Source organism: Hippocampus guttulatus, chromosome 7, assembly GCF_054856545.1.
Source record: "Hippocampus guttulatus isolate MCC_2025c chromosome 7, RoL_Hgut_1.0, whole genome shotgun sequence".
NCBI classification, from domain to species: domain Eukaryota; kingdom Metazoa; phylum Chordata; class Actinopteri; order Syngnathiformes; family Syngnathidae; genus Hippocampus; species Hippocampus guttulatus.
The window spans coordinates 5,210,570-5,230,817 of NC_141267.1; the positions used below are offsets into that span (position 1 = coordinate 5,210,570).

The 20,248-nt window shown below is 40.7% G+C and overlaps 1 protein-coding gene across 1 annotated transcript; it reads right to left on the reverse strand.

Moving 5' to 3' along the window:
- Nucleotides 1-242: 242 nt before the first annotated feature.
- On the reverse strand, nucleotides 243-20,029 carry dnai3 (dynein axonemal intermediate chain 3). Its single transcript, XM_086115826.1, has 21 exons — nucleotides 19,932-20,029; nucleotides 17,165-17,349; nucleotides 14,511-14,615; nucleotides 13,337-13,462; nucleotides 13,063-13,262; nucleotides 11,852-11,962; nucleotides 11,447-11,643; nucleotides 11,050-11,153; nucleotides 9,797-9,886; nucleotides 9,552-9,644; nucleotides 8,687-8,806; nucleotides 7,222-7,295; nucleotides 6,671-6,821; nucleotides 5,643-5,745; nucleotides 5,318-5,433; nucleotides 4,577-4,637; nucleotides 4,321-4,463; nucleotides 4,023-4,230; nucleotides 3,231-3,322; nucleotides 2,911-3,024; nucleotides 243-1,269 (listed from the first exon to the last, which is right to left on the reverse strand). Exons 1-21 carry the CDS (start codon nucleotides 19,975-19,977, stop codon nucleotides 1,159-1,161), a joined length of 2,550 nt encoding a protein of 849 aa, XP_085971952.1. The 5' UTR covers nucleotides 19,978-20,029; the 3' UTR covers nucleotides 243-1,158.
- Between the last annotated feature and the right edge of the window lie 219 nt (nucleotides 20,030-20,248).

Here is a 20,248-nt window from a genome sequence, read left to right on the forward strand (position 1 = left end):
TGCGATGTACAATATTCAAGCTGTGACCTTGAGAAGCCATGAAAACAAGGCGGCGATGGATAGCATTACTCAGAAACAAGATCTCACTTAGGGGGATGAGGTGGAAATGGACTTGAAACACTGAAGATGATGTGTCAGTTTGTTGATTTTCGAAAGGATTAAATTATATTTGTTCTGATCAAACAAATGTTAACATTAAATACATTTGAATATCTCATTATCCATCCATCTCATGATTGTTTTTTAAATGTTTACTGCATTATTAGGATTAGAGGTAGTTTGCAAACCACTTTTTGTCATACATATTAAAAAATGGTGTGTGTGACCTGACATTGGAATCTAATTAAGTTCTTTTGAAAAATCATCCCTCTCTGGCCACATTTTATGGCTGTAATTCTATTTTTAATGATCCTTTCTAAACTTGTCACAGTCTAGCCATAGACTGTAGAGACAGAAGGCGGGACCTCCATAATTATTGGCACCCCGGGATAAGATGTGTTATAAGCCTTAAAATAAATTCCATTTTTATTTCACAAGCATACTCTCACACCTGTGGTGGGGGTTAAAGAGGAGAGTGCAGAGGAGCGGACGCAGGTCACTGGTTGATTGAGAAATTGTGCAAAGAGCAATGGTCGAAGAGCCTCTTTCTGTATTCTCCCACCTCGTGGAACATAATAGGGAGAAGATTAGGGGTGCCCTTTTGTTATTATTTCAAAAGAAAGAACACATTTTTACCGGGGTGCAAATAGTTCTGGAGGGCAGTGTATTTGTAACGGATGCGGATGGCTGAATCACTGCGCCTGCAAAACCTCTGCCAAAGTCGTACTCATCGGGTGATGAGGTAAGTTGACCACGTCGCTTATATTTTTAATTGAGTGTACATTTCAGATAATACAACATCAAGCTGCTAACGTTTAGCATTTGGCGGTTGGATGTACATAATGCACATTGTACGAACAACTACATGTCATGCGGGACAGTGAAGTGAGTCCACATTCAAATCTTGCAAGCAACTTGAACATTATAGACTGCCCCTTTAACTTTAAGAATTAAAAAAAATATCAAATACAATCTGTACATTCAAAAAGAAAACCTTTTGTGCGTCGTCCAATGAATTTGTCCAAAACAACACGTGTGAAACAAACCATGCGTGTGTTTTCATGGCGTCAGTCCCATGCTTTTAAGGATGCTTTCCTCGAGTAATAGAAAATTATCATACTCCTTCATATCATCCTGCTCTTCTGTGGGGGTACCTGGCTTCTCACTCGCCTTTAGAAAAGAATAAGGAAGCATTATTATCACAGAATGACAAATGATGAAAGAATGATTCTACCGTTACAAGCCTCCAACCGTTACTCAGTGACTCCGATGCCCAAGATCCTCATCTTTGCCCTGATCAGTAGCCGGGTTTGCATGGAGCCTTGCACTCCGGTAAGAGTGAAACCAAATAACCAAACGGAATGAAATGCTCCATATAAACACCTCAGTTGGAAGAAATACGCCTACTATGATTAACATTTAATTCAGGTGGTGATCTATTCTTTTCACCAATCTGCACAGAAGTGACGTACAGTATATGGTTCATGATGTGTTCGGTCTGCGCATGCTCTGTGTTGCTGTAAATGCGTAGTGACACACTTAAAAATGGGGGTTTCCAACCAGAGCTGGTACGTAATGGGGAGGGTTTGTTTTTTTTCAAACTAGTTGTAGTGTAACTTGTTTTTATCATGCCGTTGCTTGTGTAAAAAGATTAAATCTCAGTTTCAGTTCTGCGCTTCACTGAACTCCATCTTGATAAATCACGGAATACTTGCATCGATCCGCATACTGTATGTCAAATGGCTGTAAACAGCTACTCTGATTGTTGTACTGGCACATTTAAACGGCAGATCGGAATGGATCACTTCACATGTAAACAGTTGACCAGAAAGCTTCAAACGGAATGACAAAAAAAAAAAAAAAGTCTAAATGGAAACCCGGCAACTGTGAATGCCCGCATGTCCTGTCTGTGGTGCCTGAAAAGGTCTTGGTCAGAGACCTGTAAGTCCAGAACTCTGCTAGCAGACTTATAACCTGCTAGAAGCTCAAGCAGCACATCACCCCTACCGTCATGCGTATTCACTCGCTCCAAATGCTGTTCTGGATAGTCTTCACAAACTGTGGCTTTTAACCTCAGATTGAAATCCGTCATGCTGTTCCCCTAGAAATTTTCACAAGCACTCCTGAAATACCATCTATTCACCAAAGTATGCCTTAGCTAAGAAGATTAGCAACCCCTGCGGCATGCAAACAAACATTCAAGCGTGCATTTCATCTCCATGTACACTTCAGGTGATGACAACAAACAGAGATTGTTCCATATTTTGTGGCATTAAGTAGAGAAACAATTGAAGATCAGAATACCCAACCTTTCTCCAGAAGGGTTTCCAGAATTAGTGAATAGGGAGACAAGTGCTGTCAAGAATGGCTCCCTGTAACGGGGCACTGGATTTCCATGTTTATGAATTAATCATTTGGTTGGAGAAAACTTCAATACTACATCGACAATTTCAACATCAAACTGGTGCACGCTCTTAATAGAGTTAATAAGCAGCAAAGATTTGCTCAAAATTCTGCCTGTTTCTGTATAAAATACTGTAAGGCAGGGGTGTCAAACTCATTTTTTGTCGCAGGCCACTTTGGAGTTATGGCTTCCCTCGGAGGGGCGGTGCAAAATCTCAACTACATTTATTACCCATGACAATTTGACATTTCAGTCCAGATTTCAGCAAGAATCATGAAAGTTGACACACGATTTGCTCCCGCGGGCCACATAAAATGACACGGGGGACCGGATCTGGCCCCCGGGCCTTGACTTTGACACCAGTGCTGTAGGGCATAGATAAGCACTGTCAAGCATCAGAATCCCACCTCTTTCTTTTGCTCTTCTGATGCAGGTGTCTGGTTTTCCCACACTTCTTTCCTCTTCAAAAGATCATTTAGCCTCTCCTCCTGCTGATGAATGCATTTCCCCACGTTCAATCTCTACACACATGCGAGAGAGAGAGAGAGAGAGAGAGAGAGAAATAGTTGGAATATGTGATGTTTACTTTCATTTGCCATCAAATAAATGACACAAAAATCAATTTGTTCTTCATCAAAAAGGATGAAACAAAGTTAAGTCAGCAATCAGGAAATTTTGGTTGGGATTCTTTGCTAAAAATAATTTGGCAAAAGGCAAACTGTCTTACCTCATTCCTGGAAGCAAGATAGAACGCCGATGGGATTTGAAAAACTCGGACGATTCCAAGATCGTCAGCCAAAGTCAGGAAGTGCTGCTTGGCTGGAGTAACATAAAGCCATGCAAAGCAAACATCCATAAACACTTCTTCAATACAACAAAATCTGATCCCACGAGAAAGCAAACAAAGGAATGTTGAATCACCGGCATGTCCACATGAGAAAAAAGGAATAAACTGTGCTCGGTTGCAATATTATGGAAACTGTCACACATACACTGGCGCATACACACATCGGAAACAGGAGCTGTGTCAAAACAATTTTCCAGATAATACTACTCAGTATCAATAATATGTAATCGGTATCAGGATCATTGTTATTTAATACCAGGAATTTAATATGAGACCCTAACAATGCAGCCAGCAACTTTATTCACTAATAAGATGCATTTCAAAGTCGCTGATGGTGTCGTGGTACACTCGCCTGACTTGTGTACGGGCAGCGTGGGATCGGTTCCCACTCAGTGACGGTGTGAATGTGGGTGTGTATGGATGTTTGTCTTTATATGTGCCCTGTGACTGACTGGTGGCTCAGGGGTTATATCGCCTTTCACCCAGAGTCAGCAGGGATAAGCTGCAGCAATTCCCGCGATCATCTTCAGGATAAGCGGTGTTGAAAATGGATGTATGAATGGATTTCATGATTGCAATGGTGTGAAACTGAGCTAAATCATATGAAAGAATCTCTACATTGTGAGTGGAGTTTTTGTATGGCAAGCGTTGTGATTTCACACAAATACTCACAGGAGGTGGTCCATGGTTTCATGCAGGTTATCTTGCCATTGGTCATGTGCTCTTGCACGTGGATGGCTTCCCCTGACTTTTGCAGAATATTCCATACCTCAACTTTTCCATCTCCTTTCCCGACGAAGAAAATTGCCGGTCGGGTCAAAGACCAGCATGCTGAAGTATATAGCCCGTCCGAGCTCGGGAACAGGAAAATGGGCCCGTCCTGGAAGTCGGTTTGTCAGAACTCAAAAACAACAACCAAGAAAATGAAATGAATTCATAGATGCCTTTGTTTGGTCAAACAGCTATTTACCAGCACGCCTTCTTTCCAAATGGCAATATTGCAGCTTCCGAATAGTGATGTCCCAGTCAAGACAATGTCTTTAAAAAAGGGTGAGCGTTCGAGCGTGTTGACCAAGCATGGGTGGATTCTGAAAAGATGAAGGGGCTTGGGACCTGGGGACAGATGAGAACAGTCATCTTTGACATGGTTCAAATTAAATGTGAAATAGTGGCTCTTGAACTTTGCAGTTGAAAATTTTGCACATAGAATCTAAAAGGTAACTCACTAAGTAGTTGATCAAGGTCGTTCTTTTCCATTTTCCAGTCAGTGTAAACAATCTCCCCATCCTGGCAAAAAAGCATTGTGTACAGAAAGACACTCGTCAAGTATGATCAAATTGTTTAGTCAGTAGCACAAAGCCAGGCAATCATAATGGCACTGCGGATTTGTCATCCTTCATGAACAAGCAGCTCGCTTGTTGATCACACACATGCAGGGAGAGACATCAAGGGAGAAAGGAGTGTGTACAACAGTGCTGCACCTCTTGAGTTGGAGGGCTGGAGGGCAGTGCCTTCCTTAACTGCACCTTGACAGTAGCCAGGAAGGAGACAAGTATCTGTCCAATAACTAGTTGCCATCTTTATATTTGTCCACAGCAGGAAATTAAAAAGAAAAAGAAAAAAACAACTCCACAATAAAGTCTGACATATAGCGTCATCTAATTTGGAGGCAATTGAATTGCTTTTCTGTGCATTTTGCCGTTCAACTATAATCCTGTCTTTGGCGGAGAAACACAAAAACTCACAAGTGAAAGAAGAATCACTTCGATGCACAAGCATTGGGGTGTTTTCGCCAATCCGTGTCTCACGACATTCACACAATTGATCAATTTCGAGTACAAATCATATTCTGTAATAAGGTCTGCATGGTCTAACTACTGTATGGCAGAAAATGATTTCAAGTGTTGATCAAAGAACATGAATGCGGTCGGTATGCTGAGGATGAAGATGACTGCAAGAATATTTACCTGTGTTCCAATATAAATCTTCGTATTTATGTCTGGCAGAGGTGTTAGTCCTTTCACTGAGGGTATTTCGAGCTTACTGTAGTCTGGAGTTACCGGTGAGCCATCACCACCACTTTCTTGAGCATCACAAATGTTAGAAATAAAACAAATGGACAGCAAGTGAGTGATTTTGTCCTCATATTGATGTTGATTTGACATTTGATGCCCACTGGTGTGGATTTTATTTCATACAATCAATCAACCAATCATACCTTGGTTGACTTTATCAAGCACCTTCTTAAAAAGTAACACGCCTCAATAATAAAAACTTCACTTTTACTCTCACCTGTGACTGTGGCATTGCTGTTATTCGTATTACTGGCGAAGGGGTAAAGGCTGAATTTTAGTGGGGCGTAATCACCGTTCCGCTCCATGTTTACCAAGGGAACCTAATACATGAAAAAAAATGTATGTTTGACCAAGATGACCTTTAAAAATAAACCACCCTCAATCCTCAATCGAACTATGAATCGTCAACAATAGGAAGGGAAAACATTACTTCTGGTCTCTTTTAAAGTGTATAGATCAGGGGTGCCCAAATGTTTTGGACCAAAGATCTACTTTTTGATCAACCAACCTCCCGGGATCGACCCGTTACCACGCACGCACGCATACGCACGTACACACGCATGCCATGATGCGCAACAGCCTGACGCTGAGGCATGCGACGCACTTTTGCAGCCTGTTAACGATTGTAGCTCATGCATACCGTTGTAAAACACTTCTCTCGGGCCTCCAGATTCCCATTCTTTGCCCGTCCCCTACAAAATATACAAAACAAACTCTGAATGAGAATAATGATAACGATAAACGATATAGCGCAACAACTCTGTTCACAAGCTGCAACTGCAGACTGCTGAACGCTAACAACTTTCGGTGACGCAGTCACACGCCACCGTAGGTTAAAGATGACCCGCTTTATTTTAGTTTCTTTTTTAAATACTTTTTGTGAAAGTGAGACTGATAGAATGATTAGGAAGCAGTGTGCATTCACATAAAAAATATATTACTAACATGCACAGAGACACAAATGTTTTTTTTTTCCTCTACACCCCTCGGATCGATTTGGGACCGGTCCCTGATCTACTGGTCGATCACGATCTACGTAATGGGCACCCCTGGTAGAGATACATCATCTCTTCTGTTCAGTTCAGCAAGTCGTAAAAAATGAATAGGATGATTCGGGAACAGTGTACACTAAATACAAAAAGCACAATTTTTATTTTCCATTTCCCCCGATACTCCTCGTGATCGTGATGGCTGGGCACCCCTGTTGTAAAGTAACACACAATAAATCATTGCATCCTGCTGTACCGTGATGAAGGGTTTCCACATCTTCTCCAAGTGTTTGAAAGGGTTGTTGACACTGTAATTTGCCATCTGATTCTCCGAATCATTCTGTTTCTTGTCTGGCATGGTCTGGCGCACTTGTTTTGGCACTCGGATATCCCAGAACATCAAAGAGCTTTGAAATGAAAAATTCTTATCATTAGAACTGCTACGAATTGAAACGTATTGTTAAGCCGTTGCTAGAGTCTCAATGGATCAGTAACAGTAAGTATATGAAATATAAATGAATGATTTGTGTGAAATAAACAAGATGAAAAAAGCCACTCCATAAATCCGTTATTTCATTCTATTCCCATCTGCGCAAAAATCTCTAATGGAAATGTAGCAATGTTTGAACAAGAAGTTCGTACAACAGTATGTGGCATTGACATTAGTGCGACACACTTTCAAGTCAATGATCGAACGTTACCATGGCAATTGGCAAAGATGATCATCTTCTGACTACATGCAAGCATTACATGCAACAGCTTCAATCATGTACTTGACTTTTTTTTTCCGCCCCTTTAATGACTTACCCATCAGGGGAGCAGGTCATAAGTTGAACAGAAATATTGGATTTGTTCTCCACTGGAATGCCCTGAGCAGTTACCTAATCAGAGGTCAAGGAGAGTTACAAATTCACCAAATATCTATTCAGCTGAAGACTTAACTCATTCACTCCCAAAGACGTTTTTAAACGTCTTTTCAGACTCGATCCAGAATTGGCTGGTACTGAATGAGTTAATGATGGTACCAAGCAAGGAAGGACACGAGGGAGATATATTCTAAATGTTCCTGGTGACCGGTTGATGGTGATTAATGATTACCGTTATTTATTTTCTGATTTTATATATATATATATATATATATATATATATATATTACTAATCCTGATATGCCCAGCAACTATGCTCTTGTTTGATGGCACTCATGTCACATTCCAATACCAATGGGTGCAGCGTGCAAAACCAGGTTTTATTTGAACAAGGCGGTGGTGTTACGATATCATGACAGCCTCAATTTTGTCGGGTAGTTCAAGTGTCAAAATCAAATAACATAGCTGAAAAAGAAACTCAAAAGCTACTTTTCCTCCCAAACCAATTTGGCCAAGTCATATACACAGAAGGGCTGCTGCAAACGATTATTTTGCCAGTCGACTAGTCACAAATAGCAGTTGCGATTAGTGGGTAAATGTGATCATACCCTCTATGTTAATGGCAGCATGTCACACCAGCAAGCTGCTGCTCTTATACGTCAATATAGATATTATATTACATCATTTGCTTCCAGCTTGAATTCTTTCAGGCATGTGCAAATTAACCCTTTCAGGGACAGCGGTTAGTATAGTGGATAGCTAAAGACAAAGACAATGGAATGAAAAATCAAGACAATTAAGATATGTTTAACTTTGGTTAAATTTGGCAGTTTGTACAAGCATTCATGACATGTTTATAAACGATGGCGCAACTTAAAGAGATATTTCACTTTGTAAATGTTCTATGTGCTGTGTTCTGTGAGATGTCAAGAATAAATTTGTTCACGTCATTTTTCATGTACAATGAACACCTTTAAAAATACATTTTGCCACTTGCTATTGACTGAAAATGACATCACATGGGCTCATCTAACAACTGATCAGGGATCAGGTGACGGTACCAAGCTGGGTTCCCACAATTTTGTCCAGTGTATTTTGTCCAGAGTGTGTTTTTAAACAGACAATCTTCACCAAATTGCTTGTTTTCCAATATGCAAGCAGATGAAAGGACAGGTGTTACAGTGAGTAAAGGGGAAGTTGGTATTTTGATAAAGCTTCAGGTTCCAAAATGTTTTATTGCATTTTAAATCGGCCCAGTCTTGTCTTCCAACAGTTTAAAAAAATGTAGCCCGGCCTGTCCATTGAAATCGCGGGCTCACGTCCATCCAGTTCTGTCCATGGTGACTCCAGATATGATTACCATGGCCACCAGGAACATAAAGTAAACTTAGCAAAGTGACCCATACCTCAAATGTCTGAGGCAGCCAGTGGACATCTGTAATTGGTGCCTTGTGGCTGTTCTCCACTCCAGACATTGCACTGTAGCGCACAAGTGGCGCTTTAGTGTGTTTCTTGTCCTCAAGGCCCTGTCAATGGATTGAGGTGTGGGGGATCAGGAGTGAAATGAGTTGCGTATTAATCAAAGCGAAAGTACTGCAATCCATCACGTTTCATTTTTTACACTGACGTTTAGCATTTGACCTTGATCATCGAGAGCGTACAACGCCATCCAGCTAAGTCACGTGAACAGACTTTGCATATCACATGGTGGGAAAAGGGAAATACAGTACCAGTACAGTACATCAAATCAAAGGATTTTATTCATTTGTCTAACAAGCAGACCACAGGTGCCTGTAGCTTCCACAAAGCCTCAATAGAGAAGTAAAGCCTTGTTTACACCACAAATAAAAGGGAAGACAGGGATCTGGTTTGCTTGTGCGTTATCTTCAGGGACAAACTGTGGTGGTAGGTGAGGGCGGAGGGTGATAGCTGATGCTGTTGGCTCTGGGAAATGAAGAGCAAATGGGTAGAAAGAGAATATAGGTAGAGGGAGGGAGTTCGGGAAAGCAAAAAACAAGAAGCAGGGAGAGGGATGGAGACAGCTGGCGCTTTTATTGTCCCTGGAGGGACAATAAAAGCGCACAAAGCAAACGTGGGCAGATGTGACTCTTTAAATAAAGCTGCCTAGTCAATGGTGACAGGAGATTTGTCTAATTATTTGTATGTTAAGAGATGGATGATATGTGATATTTAATGGACTGTCTCGATTTATTAATCTATGGGAGACATCTTGAGAATAGTGATCATAAGAGACACGATACAAGCACTTACCAGCATGTCACTTTTGACAGATTCATGTCGATGATGACCATGTTGGGCTGGGTGTAAATGCGTGACGTGAGCAGATATTTCCCACAACACGACCTAAGGCACACAGGTTGCCATGTCTGTTATTGGTGATCACCATGTTTGAGAAGCAGAAATCGACAAAAACAGCAGACAGAAAAGTGTCGCAAGGCCAAAAGCAGCAGGGGCGGCAGGCAAGCTGAGACACAAAGTAGAGTCAAAGTAAGCACCTGGCCGTTCACGCAGCCGCCAACAATAATATTTGGATCAGAGGGGCAGAATTCAAAGGCAAGAATGTCATCTGGGCACTCCAGCAGTATCTGCAACACACACACACACACACACACACACTCCATCAGTCCAAAAATAATATCGCGCAAATGAAATTTTTGTGTACAGTATGAGCTAAAATTCCATATGCTTGTCTGTGGAATTTTTGATTTTATTATTATTATTTTTTAAATCCACAAAACCAAGTGCGTAAACGAGTTTCTACATTGGATGAGGCCCAGAGTGGCAATACAAAGCAGCTGTTATTAAGCATAGAGCGCTTTGGAAAATGTGTTAAAATACACCACTGCTATTAACAGCTGCTGAACTGTACAACAGAACGACTTCTTTATCCACACTTTAAACGGTTACCAGAATATTGTGCGAATACGATACACAGAAGATGAGATGGATAAGGGAAGGCATGCATCATCGAGAGGGATGATGTTGCACGGTATCACCACCAGTTATTGATCAAAGTGTCTGCGTTTAATCAATACTCTCACATTTTGAACAAGAAAGTAATGATTTTTTTCCACATTAGATCTTATTTGATATCATCCTCATATTATTTACGTGTTTCTGTTTTCTATAGGGCCTATAGTATCGGCTAATAAATTTCAGTACAAAAAAAACAAACATTAGACAATATTAGTGCTAACAATGGAAATCTGCGGATATATTTGAATAATTTGAACTACAAAGGTATTCTTCTCGTGTGAGAAATTTACATTTACCATATTTTCCGCAGTATAAAGCGCAGCTAAAAACATTCAGTTTTCTCGAAAGCCGACAGTGCGCCTTATAATCCCTATATATGGATCAATATTCTGATTTCTTGGACGAAGTATTTCAAATGTTCTGTAAAGGGCTTTGTTACAGCTGCAGCGGTTGTGAAAGCGCATTATAAATAAAGCTGTATTGTATTGTATTCTCTTTATCGTAGCTCCATCTAGTGGATCCATAACGCAACCACAGCCACTAATGTAGCTTTTATTCTATGCGCCTTAAAACGCAATGCGCCTTATTATGAAAACTGTTTTAAAATAGCCCATTTATTGAAGGTGCACCTTATACTCCGAAGCGCCTTATTGTGCGGAAAATATGGTCATTTATGCTTTCGGACAATTGGTCTGGGTGTCAGGATAGATAGAGAAAACACAGCACTAACAACTGTCAACAGCATGCGCATTCAACACTCAGTTTTGCATACCTTGGCATGAGTGGGGTCAGAGAAGGTGTAAAAAACGATGAGTGGCCCAGTAGATCTGACCAACTGCTGTATCTTCTTTTCTGTCATTGCCACAGCCATCACACCTTGAAAAGCAATAAGATAATGAAATGTACCCTAATAAAGCTGAGACAAAGAAAAATGTGTCACTCGCTCTATCATTAAAGAAACTGGAACAACTGTACCTTCGATCAGATAGACAACCAGAGCATCTATTCTATATAATGTACTAGTAGTGTCTGTACATGTGGATACCTCACATCAGTACAAAACCTTGTAAGAGTGTATGTGTACCGGTACTATGTTGGGAAGACCTCCATCTGTAAACATTTTGAAAACGGTTCTAGAAAAAAAAATAGCTGCCTCGAATGAGATTTACTCTGAATGGTGGGATGCCAGTGCAGGCAGATGATCTCCTTGTCCTGAGAGTAATTTGGGTCAGAAAAGGCCTGATTCAGCATCAAAACATCCGACACCTTCCCAGACCAGTCAATGTCTTCAGTGTTTGTCCCCAAAGCCATCCAGTCATCTTTGAACACGTTCATAATCTCTTCCTGCTGAAGGGCATGCAGAACCCTACAAAAAGGAAGTTGTTTTTAGCTGCTTTGTGGTCCACCAACAAAAAGTGAGCATCTTCGAAAACATTATAATGTCCTGTAACCTCATGAGAGCTTTGATGAAAATAGTCGCAGAGAACATTTTAGGGACTCCCACGAATCGTTGTCATAATCAAGATAAAATGGTATTATCCTAAAAAAAAAAAAAATGTATAATCTTGTTTTACCTGTTTGTCACTGCATCAAAAAAATCACTTAGGCTTGGTTGAGGGCTCTCCTTCTCATTTTTGCTCAATTCTCCCGGCGTGTACTGTGTACAGTTATTCCTCATATACTTCCTGTAATGTACATCGAAGACATTGTTCAATATGTGTATTCAAAGAGCATAGGGTGTGTAATTTGGCTAAAATATATCGAGTGCACATTCACTTGTGAATTTCAGATGAAAGACTGCATAAAAATATTTAGCTGAAGTGTGGTACAAATAAAACGAGTGGTATGCTGGCTTACTAGAGTGGTACGTGAGAATTGCTGAATTAAATGTTGAAACTGTGCATAATGTTAGTCATGTCAAACTTTTTTTTAAGTACAGCGCATTTGTGAAGTACAGTTCAGTTGGACTTATCTTTTATGTGCAATACATAAAATGTATTTCACTGGATTGGGTACATTCAAGTGAGCGCAAGCCCTGTCGTCCATTGAAGACCATGTCCACTTTCTGAATAAAGCAGTGTGTGTGGTATTGTGCAACGTGCAGCAGCTCTAAAGAGGAATGTGTGGCTATAAATTGAAAGATGGTGCTCGCTATCATCCATTTGACTGGAAGGTGCGTCTCGCTCACAAAATTTTTGTACCACAAGCTTCACTGTTTCATCCATTGGTGTATAAGAAATTGTGACTGTGGTTAAAAACTGTTGTAAAACACAGTATATGTGTGCTGTACATTCTGCATTTTTATGACTTGGTGGTGGTCCGCTGTCTCGCAAATGGGTGTTTGCAGCGGAGTTAATTGCCGTGTCGCTAAAAGAAATCCCAACATCTCGCAGTGACCTCTGTGTTGCAGAACGAGGTTAGAAGAGGTTCTCGGGAATTATTCCATTGTTACCACATGGCCTCGAAAAAGTGGAATGGAAAAGTGGCCGGGTGGCACAGTGAGGGTGGACCCCACCTACTGCCCGAAGACAGTTAGGATAGGCTCCAGCATGCCCGTGAACCTTGTTAGGACACAAGGATTAGAAAACGGATGGATGGGTGGATGGAAAAGCGACCTTCGGGGGCGGAGCCAGATTTGCACCGACTGAGCTAGACGAGATCTGGGTGGACCACCTACTCTGAGGCAAACATTTTTTAAGTAGTAATTTGTGTCAAAAGTAGAACGACGAGAGAAGACTGCAGGGATGTAAGTTAAGCATGTCCTCATTCGCTGACGTATTCGTACCACAGTGTCTGGGCGCTGCTGCTCTGGACAATGGGAATAGCCTGCACCCCGCAATCCCTCTGTAACAGCTTGATGTTGAATCGCCTGTCTTGGTAGGACACACACTCCAGGATGCCATCTTTAACATCTGTAACATTGCGGTCCGAAAGAGAGACCGGCATCCCAAAACTCCTCAGAGCTCTGGAGAACTTGTACAATAACTTTTGAGGGAGACAAAACGGAGGAGACCCGAATGCATCAAAACGCTTCAATTGTTTAACTTGTTTTGAAGTACCTTTCCTCTTGTCTCTTTGACAGATTCTTCATCAATTTCTTTTTCACTGCCGAGTGATATCCATTCCTTGGGTTCTGGAGTTTTGATTTCATCCTCTAAATCTTCTTCAGGCTCAGATTCAGGAGGCTGCAGAACAAACACACAACAAGACATACAGTCTCTTGGGAAATTATTCGACCCCTTGAAACATTATGACATTTTGCCACATTTCCAGCTTCAAACATAAAGTCACAAAATTTGATTTTTTTGTTAGGAATCAACACCAAGTGGGACACAAACATGAAGTGGAATGAAATTCATTAAATATTTGTGACTTTTTTTTTTAAATAAAAACTGAGAAGTGGAGCGTGCAAAATTAGTCGGCCCCCCTCAGTTCATGCTTTGAAAAAAAAATCCCATCCTGCGATTCCAGCTACAAGTCTTTTGTATAGAATCATTTCTGCACATCTCGAGACTGAAATGTGTGCCCATTCTTGCTTGCAAAACAGCTCCTGCTCAGGTAGATAAGATGGAGACCTTTTGTGCACAACAATTTTCAGATTTTTCCACAGATTCTCAATTGGATTCAGGTCTGGACTTTGACCTGGCCAATCTAACACCTGGATGTGTTTAGTTTTGACCCATTCGTTTGGAATCATTGTCTTGTTGGAAGGCAACTTCCCATTCACTCTAACCATCTTTCTTGTCCCTGCTGAAGAAAAGCGGCCCCAGAACCTGATGCTGCCCCCACCATGTTAGAAAGTGGGGATGGTGTGTTCAGGGTGATGTACAGTGTTTTCCTAAATCATGAGGGAACTTGATAGGAAAGGTGCCTCGCGTATCGCGTGTCTCACTTTTCAGATTTTTATTTCTAAAAAAAGGTTTTAAATTAATTTCATTCCCTTCACGAACATGTCCCGCTGGGTGTTATTTCTTCACAAAAAAGAAAAAAAATGAATCTAATTTTAGATCGATGTTTGAAGCCTGAACTGTGGCAAAAGTTCAAAAAATTTCAAGGGGGCTGAATACTTTTGTCCTCTCTGTAGAAAAATGGACAAAACAAATCGCGACACTGAGTCAATGTCTAAGAATATGCCACTTATTAATACACTGCAGCATCTAATGAAATAGTACAACAACAACAAAAATAATAATACAAAGTTGAATTTAGCAGCAAAGAGTCTATGGTACTTACATTGAGGATTCTTTCCTTTGCTTCTGGTGTCACAACCAGATAGAACAATTGGCCATAGGTGAAGTCCCGATCATAGACTAGCAAAAGCTCACTCTCTGGATACTCCTGTAAACGGATATGCAATGTACAGTTTAAACCATAGCAGAAGTTCCCCCACATTATACAAACAAAAAACAATGGTGCAAAATTTTGGTGTCAAGTTTCTATGTTCGCCTTATGCTTGCATGGGTCAATCACATCCAAGGTAATGGAATATACTAAGTTGCCCGTAGTTGTGAATGTCATTGTAGTTGGTTGGTTGTCTTGTGTGCTCTGCAATTGACTGGCAACCAGTCCAGGGTGTCTCTTACCGAAAGCCAGCAGGGATCAGTGGCAGCCTACAATGAGTTAAAGCACTGGTTCCCAACCTTTTTGGTCTTGTGTACCCCTGAACCTTTCTGTCATATATCATCCATACTCTGTGTCACTCATACGTGTTGGTGCCTCTCCAAAAGTAGAACGCCACACATCTGATTATTAAAGGAAACTCATTTCATTCCTTAATTTGAACATTTAATTCTTTGACATGTCTTTTTTGCAATGCAAATAAACCAAGAAAAAAAATCCTTCCTATGTTTATATTCATCTCTTGGCCACAAAAAGCAGTCTTTCTTTGAATGAGTCCCCTTTAACCTTAAATGATCAGGAACAGACAGTTAAGAATAATCATCAGACCCACTGTAGCAGTTGTACTTTAATCAGGAATCTGGCTTTGAGTCACTTGATCTGACACACCGCGTTTGTGGTTTTGGTGTGGCTGTGCCAGTTTATTGATCTTCGAAACACATTATAAAATGTTGTACCCTCTGCAGAATGTTCATATGTGTACCCCTGGTTGGGAAACACTGAGTCAAAGCAGTGCAGAAAATGGTTGGACGGTTATTAAATCTGTATTAAAGCAGTGAGTGTGGTCCATGGAATTTCACTGATTGCTTAAAGCAGGTGTCAAAGCTGTATCAAATCTTTTTTGATGCAATTCTTTTTCAATTATAAATTTGGTAATAATATTTTGGAGAAAAACAGTTTAGGTCAAAGGTCAACACTGTAGCATGTGACCAAATGATAGTGTTCATGGATAAAATCAAGTGGGAGAAACAATGATGAGCAGATTTACAAACAAAAACTTTGAGCAAATTTGCAACGGTGTATGTCAAATTGGTCGCCCTTTGCATTAACCAGTACCCAAGATCTCAGTTTCAAAAAGTTGGTGAACCCTGATTAAACACTTTCAATCAGCCTATAATCTGATAACATAATAAACTGTCCACTGTAGTAACTGCTGTCCCTGAAAGGGTTAAAGACACACATCTGATCACTCTATTTTGTTCAAATAAATGGCTTGCAGTATAATAAAACACTCATGTTAATATTTGTACAGAGTAAAACTGCATAACAGTAGCTGTACTTGGTACACACAAACACTATGTTCACACTTCAGCTCAATTGCCCGAATGCAACAAGTATCCATCCATCCATTTTCCAATCCGCTTTATCCTCACAAGGGTCGTGGGGGGTGCTGGAGCCTATCCCAGCTGTCTTCGAGCAGTAGGTGGGGGACACCCTGAACCGGTTGCCAACCAATCGCAGGGCACACAGAAACAAACAACCATTCGCGCTCACACACACACTTGGAGACAATTTGGAGTGTTCAATCAGCCTGCCATGCATGTTATTGGAATGTGGGAGGAAACCAGAGTAGACGAAGGAACCCCACGCAGGCCCCGGGAGAGCATGTAATCTCCACACAGAAAGGCCGGAGCCGGGATTGAACCCACGACCTCTGCACTGTGAGGTCGACGCGCTTGCAACAAGTATCTGATTTTAATTCCACGCAGTGTGAATGATAAATTCAGATTTTTTTTTCCACTCCAACCTTGGCCTCTTCTGTATGTCGTTATAAATTTGATATGTATGCAATGCGCCTACAGGATGAACGCTCATCCGGGCATATCCAACCTATACATCAACCAATACCAAATTTGAGCTCCACGCATGGAGAGTCCTCCGGAGATTGCGGACATCGACCGTGAATTTGCAAAGGTGTTTTGAGTACCAGTGGCATCTTTACATTTGACTTTAACCCTTTCATGCACCAATAATTATAACCTGTAACCTGATAACATGATAATCCGTCCACTGTAGTAACCGCTGTCCCTGAAAGGGTTAATACAGTCCAATTTGAAACATTTAGGATAAAATGGACATTTGTGGTGATCGTAGTAATTCAGCCATGCAGACACTTCATTTATTACATGCGACAGTAATGTCATCTGTAGTAGATGTCCCCATTAAATAAGAAGCTTCAGGCACATTGCCTGTTATCCCCCAAATTATTCCTACCTACATTCACCTCGCTGCTTTGGCATTATGAGCTGGATTTGTTTTTGTAATGTGAACGAGGAAAATAAAAAGATCAGATTCAACAAAAAACCTGAGGTGAGCATCACACCCTGCAGTGTCAACTGAAGCCTAACTTGACACATCCCAAGTTACCCATGCATAATCAAAGAGAAATGTTTTTTTTTTGCACCAGCTCTTAAAAGGCTGTACATGATCCCAGTGTCTTCTGGCTTTTGACCTAGTGATCCGTAGGACAATGTAAAGATAAACCTCACCAGAATAATCTGTTTCACAGGGCTGAAATCAGACACTGCAGCTTTTGCCTTCATGTCTTCTAAGATGTCATCTTTTTTCAGCAGCTTGTAGGGGTTCTCCCCTGTGACGTCCTCATCGGCAATGCAACCAAAGTGCTCCTGAGTTGCAGAAGTCAGGACCATGGGGATGATGTCCGCTGGGTGACCTTGGAAAAAGTTCAGTCATAATCTTTAAAATGTCTGAAATGATAACTGTTATGTCAGACTATCTATAGCTAGTTTGCTTATTTTCTTGGTTGCTGTGCTGGGATAAAAAGTCAGAGTCCTAATAAAGATACCAGTATAGCGCCTACAGACTACGACAACATTGCAGTGTCATAATTCGGTTTGGGACCAACAGGTGGCACTGTAGGGCTCCCCCGGCAGCTGCACACCTGTTGGTCATAGGTAATTAGGCCTTTAAAAGGACTCCCAGCCCGAACACTCAGTGTCGGGTCATTGTTTGCTCTTGGCTTCAGTCATGTTTAGTTCATTATGTTTTAGCTTCAGTCCTGTTTTTGTTATTGAGAGTTTTTAGTTTCTGCCATGGTGTTTGTTTGTTACTTTGGATTCGTTTTGTTTTCATGACTTTATTTAGGATTTAGTTTTCTGTGTTTTATCAATACACTTCTTCAAATACACCCTGCTCCTCCCTCCTGCCTGCTTTTTTTGGGGTCCACCACCACCTTGCTACGTGACACAGAGAGCCTACTTTTCTGATCAAACATAAGGCTGCTATTGCAATGACTGAGGGTGAAAAAAAATCGTTATTAGTCTGTGTTCTGTTTTCCGGCCCTCTTAACAATAAAATGAGTCCATTTCTCTTATGTGTAAATGTCTACTGAGAGGGAAAATGTTCACCTCATGAGATTTTCGTAATAGATAACCCATGTCTAGAAGCATGCTTAGCCCAGAAGTATCGACAGTAAACATGTTTAATAACAGTTTTGTATAATGACTGCCTCTCTTCAAAGCCTCCCCACAAGGTTGCAGTCAGGATGCAGGGAATGCTGGAGTACAGCCTAAGTAAACCCACTTCCCAGCTGGGTGTGTCGACCTTCCCAATACACTCATTCAGACTTCACACCAAATCGTTGGAGTGGAAATTCACACCTGTCATCTAATAAGGTCAAGTGTCAGCGATGGTGATTGCATCAAAAGAAAATATTTGCCTGGCAGATTAAGAGTGTGTGATGTGTAATGTCCCAGAATCCAGAAGAATGCAACTTGATTGCATGTGTGTGTATTCCATATGGAACATTCTCATTTCTTAGGACCCTTTCATCTTGTGTAATGCTTGTAATGGACTGCTATTGCCTAACTTAGGCCTACAACTTTACCACAGATCATAAAAAAGTTGGGTCTGTTTTTGATTTTACAAATATTTTCACCACTATGGCCCACCCCACGGTGTCAGTCAACTTGTTTGAACTTGTTTATTTTGGCCAATTCAAGGACTCGTATTGAGATCTGCGGAAATTGGGCTGGGGTTCATTTCACTTCTTTGTTGACCCGAAAAAACATTTTCAATTTCGTGAAGGTACAAGGCACAATGGCCGACACTAAATACAGAGTTGGTGACTTGCATTTGACCAAAAGCATGTTGTAAATTAGATAGACAACGACAATCGATCCACAGGTGAGAACGGCGCAAGCCCAAGGCCATGCAACAAAATTCCACAGATTACATCAAAGGGATGCTTAAGATAAGATAAGAAAACCTTTATTAGTCTCGCAATGGAGAAATTCCCAATTCACAGCAGCAAAGTTATGAAAGGAAGAAGTAGAACAACAAAATACGGGAGCTGCTGGAAAGGCAGCCACTCTCGCGGCGCCATTTTGAAGTCAAAATAACAAAAACATTGTTAGATTGTCTTCTAAAGCAAGAAGAGAAAAAGTGTTTAAGGCGTGTATTTATTTCAGAGTTGGGCAACTTTTGTCAAATGAATGTATTGTATCAACATAAAAAGTGTGGGATAAATTAAGGATATCTTATCTTAAAAGATACAATATTTTGTGCATATAGGGAGCCACCGCTCCCTATATGCGGTGGCTCCCTATATGCACACAGGTGCTTAAATTTCACAATGTGGCAAGTGAAAAAATATATATACCGGTTGTACACTTTGACTCTAAAAACAATGCTTATTATAAATATTGAAACTTGAGGTAAACATTGGGCAGCCAGGTGGTTGACCAGTTAGCACGTCCACCTTACAGTGCAGAAGCGCAGAGTTCGATTCTGGCTCTGGCATTCGTGTGTAGAGTTAGAATGTATTCCCGTGCCTGCGTGGGTTTTCTCTAGGTACTCCGGTTTCCTTCCACATTCCAAAAAACATGCATTTTGTGTCCAACCAGTATACAAAATCTAGAGCCTTCAGATGTACAACGGCACACCGCGACCTGACAAATTAATATAATTATTGCATGAAAAATGTCCTGCATTTGACATTGAGCGATTGTGGCACATCATTGTTCATATATTCGTCGAAAATTTTGGGTCCATGAAAAATAGTGTGGGGTAGTTGGGGCACTATCTGACTTAACAGCTTACAAGTAGGGAAGGGGTCGCAACGGCCCTGTGGATACTTATAGGCATTTTTAGTATGTTTTTTTCTTTTTCAATGTATTTTGAAAATGTTTCAGTTTGATCAAGATTTTTACATTTGCATTTTATTACAGCTCAGCTCTCATCACCGTTAGCAGTCATTACGTTTCATTATATTGCATGTGATGATGTTACACCCACTTGGACCATTTTCTGCACTGCTGTTTGAGCTTGTCTGTGATGGCATTCTTGCTCATCTGATAGGTCCACCGATGGAGATGGCAAATCAATTCGAACTCTGTGAACAAATAACACAAATTAATAATAATAATAATAATAATAATAATACATTTTATTTATAAGCGCCTTTCAAGACACCCAAGGACACTTTACGATAACAATTAAATCAGTGTAGTAATCTTCCAGGAGAAGCTTTACAGAAGATTAAAAAAATAAATAAAACAATAACTGATTAGTAGTACAGTAGTAGTAATGTTGAATTTAGTTTTGCATCTCCA

Coding starts and splice junctions, on each gene's coding strand:
- dnai3 (XM_086115826.1), bottom strand. CDS start 19,977: ATGCCATCACAGACAAGCTCAAACAGCAGTGCAGAAAATGGTCCAA. Junction 11,154..11,446: donor CTGGCATCCCACCATTCAGA/GTAAATCTCATT, acceptor TTGCTTTTCAAG/GTGTGATGGCTGTGGCAATG. Junction 9,887..11,049: donor CTGACCCCACTCATGCCAAG/GTATGCAAAACT, acceptor TGTGTGTTGCAG/ATACTGCTGGAGTGCCCAGA.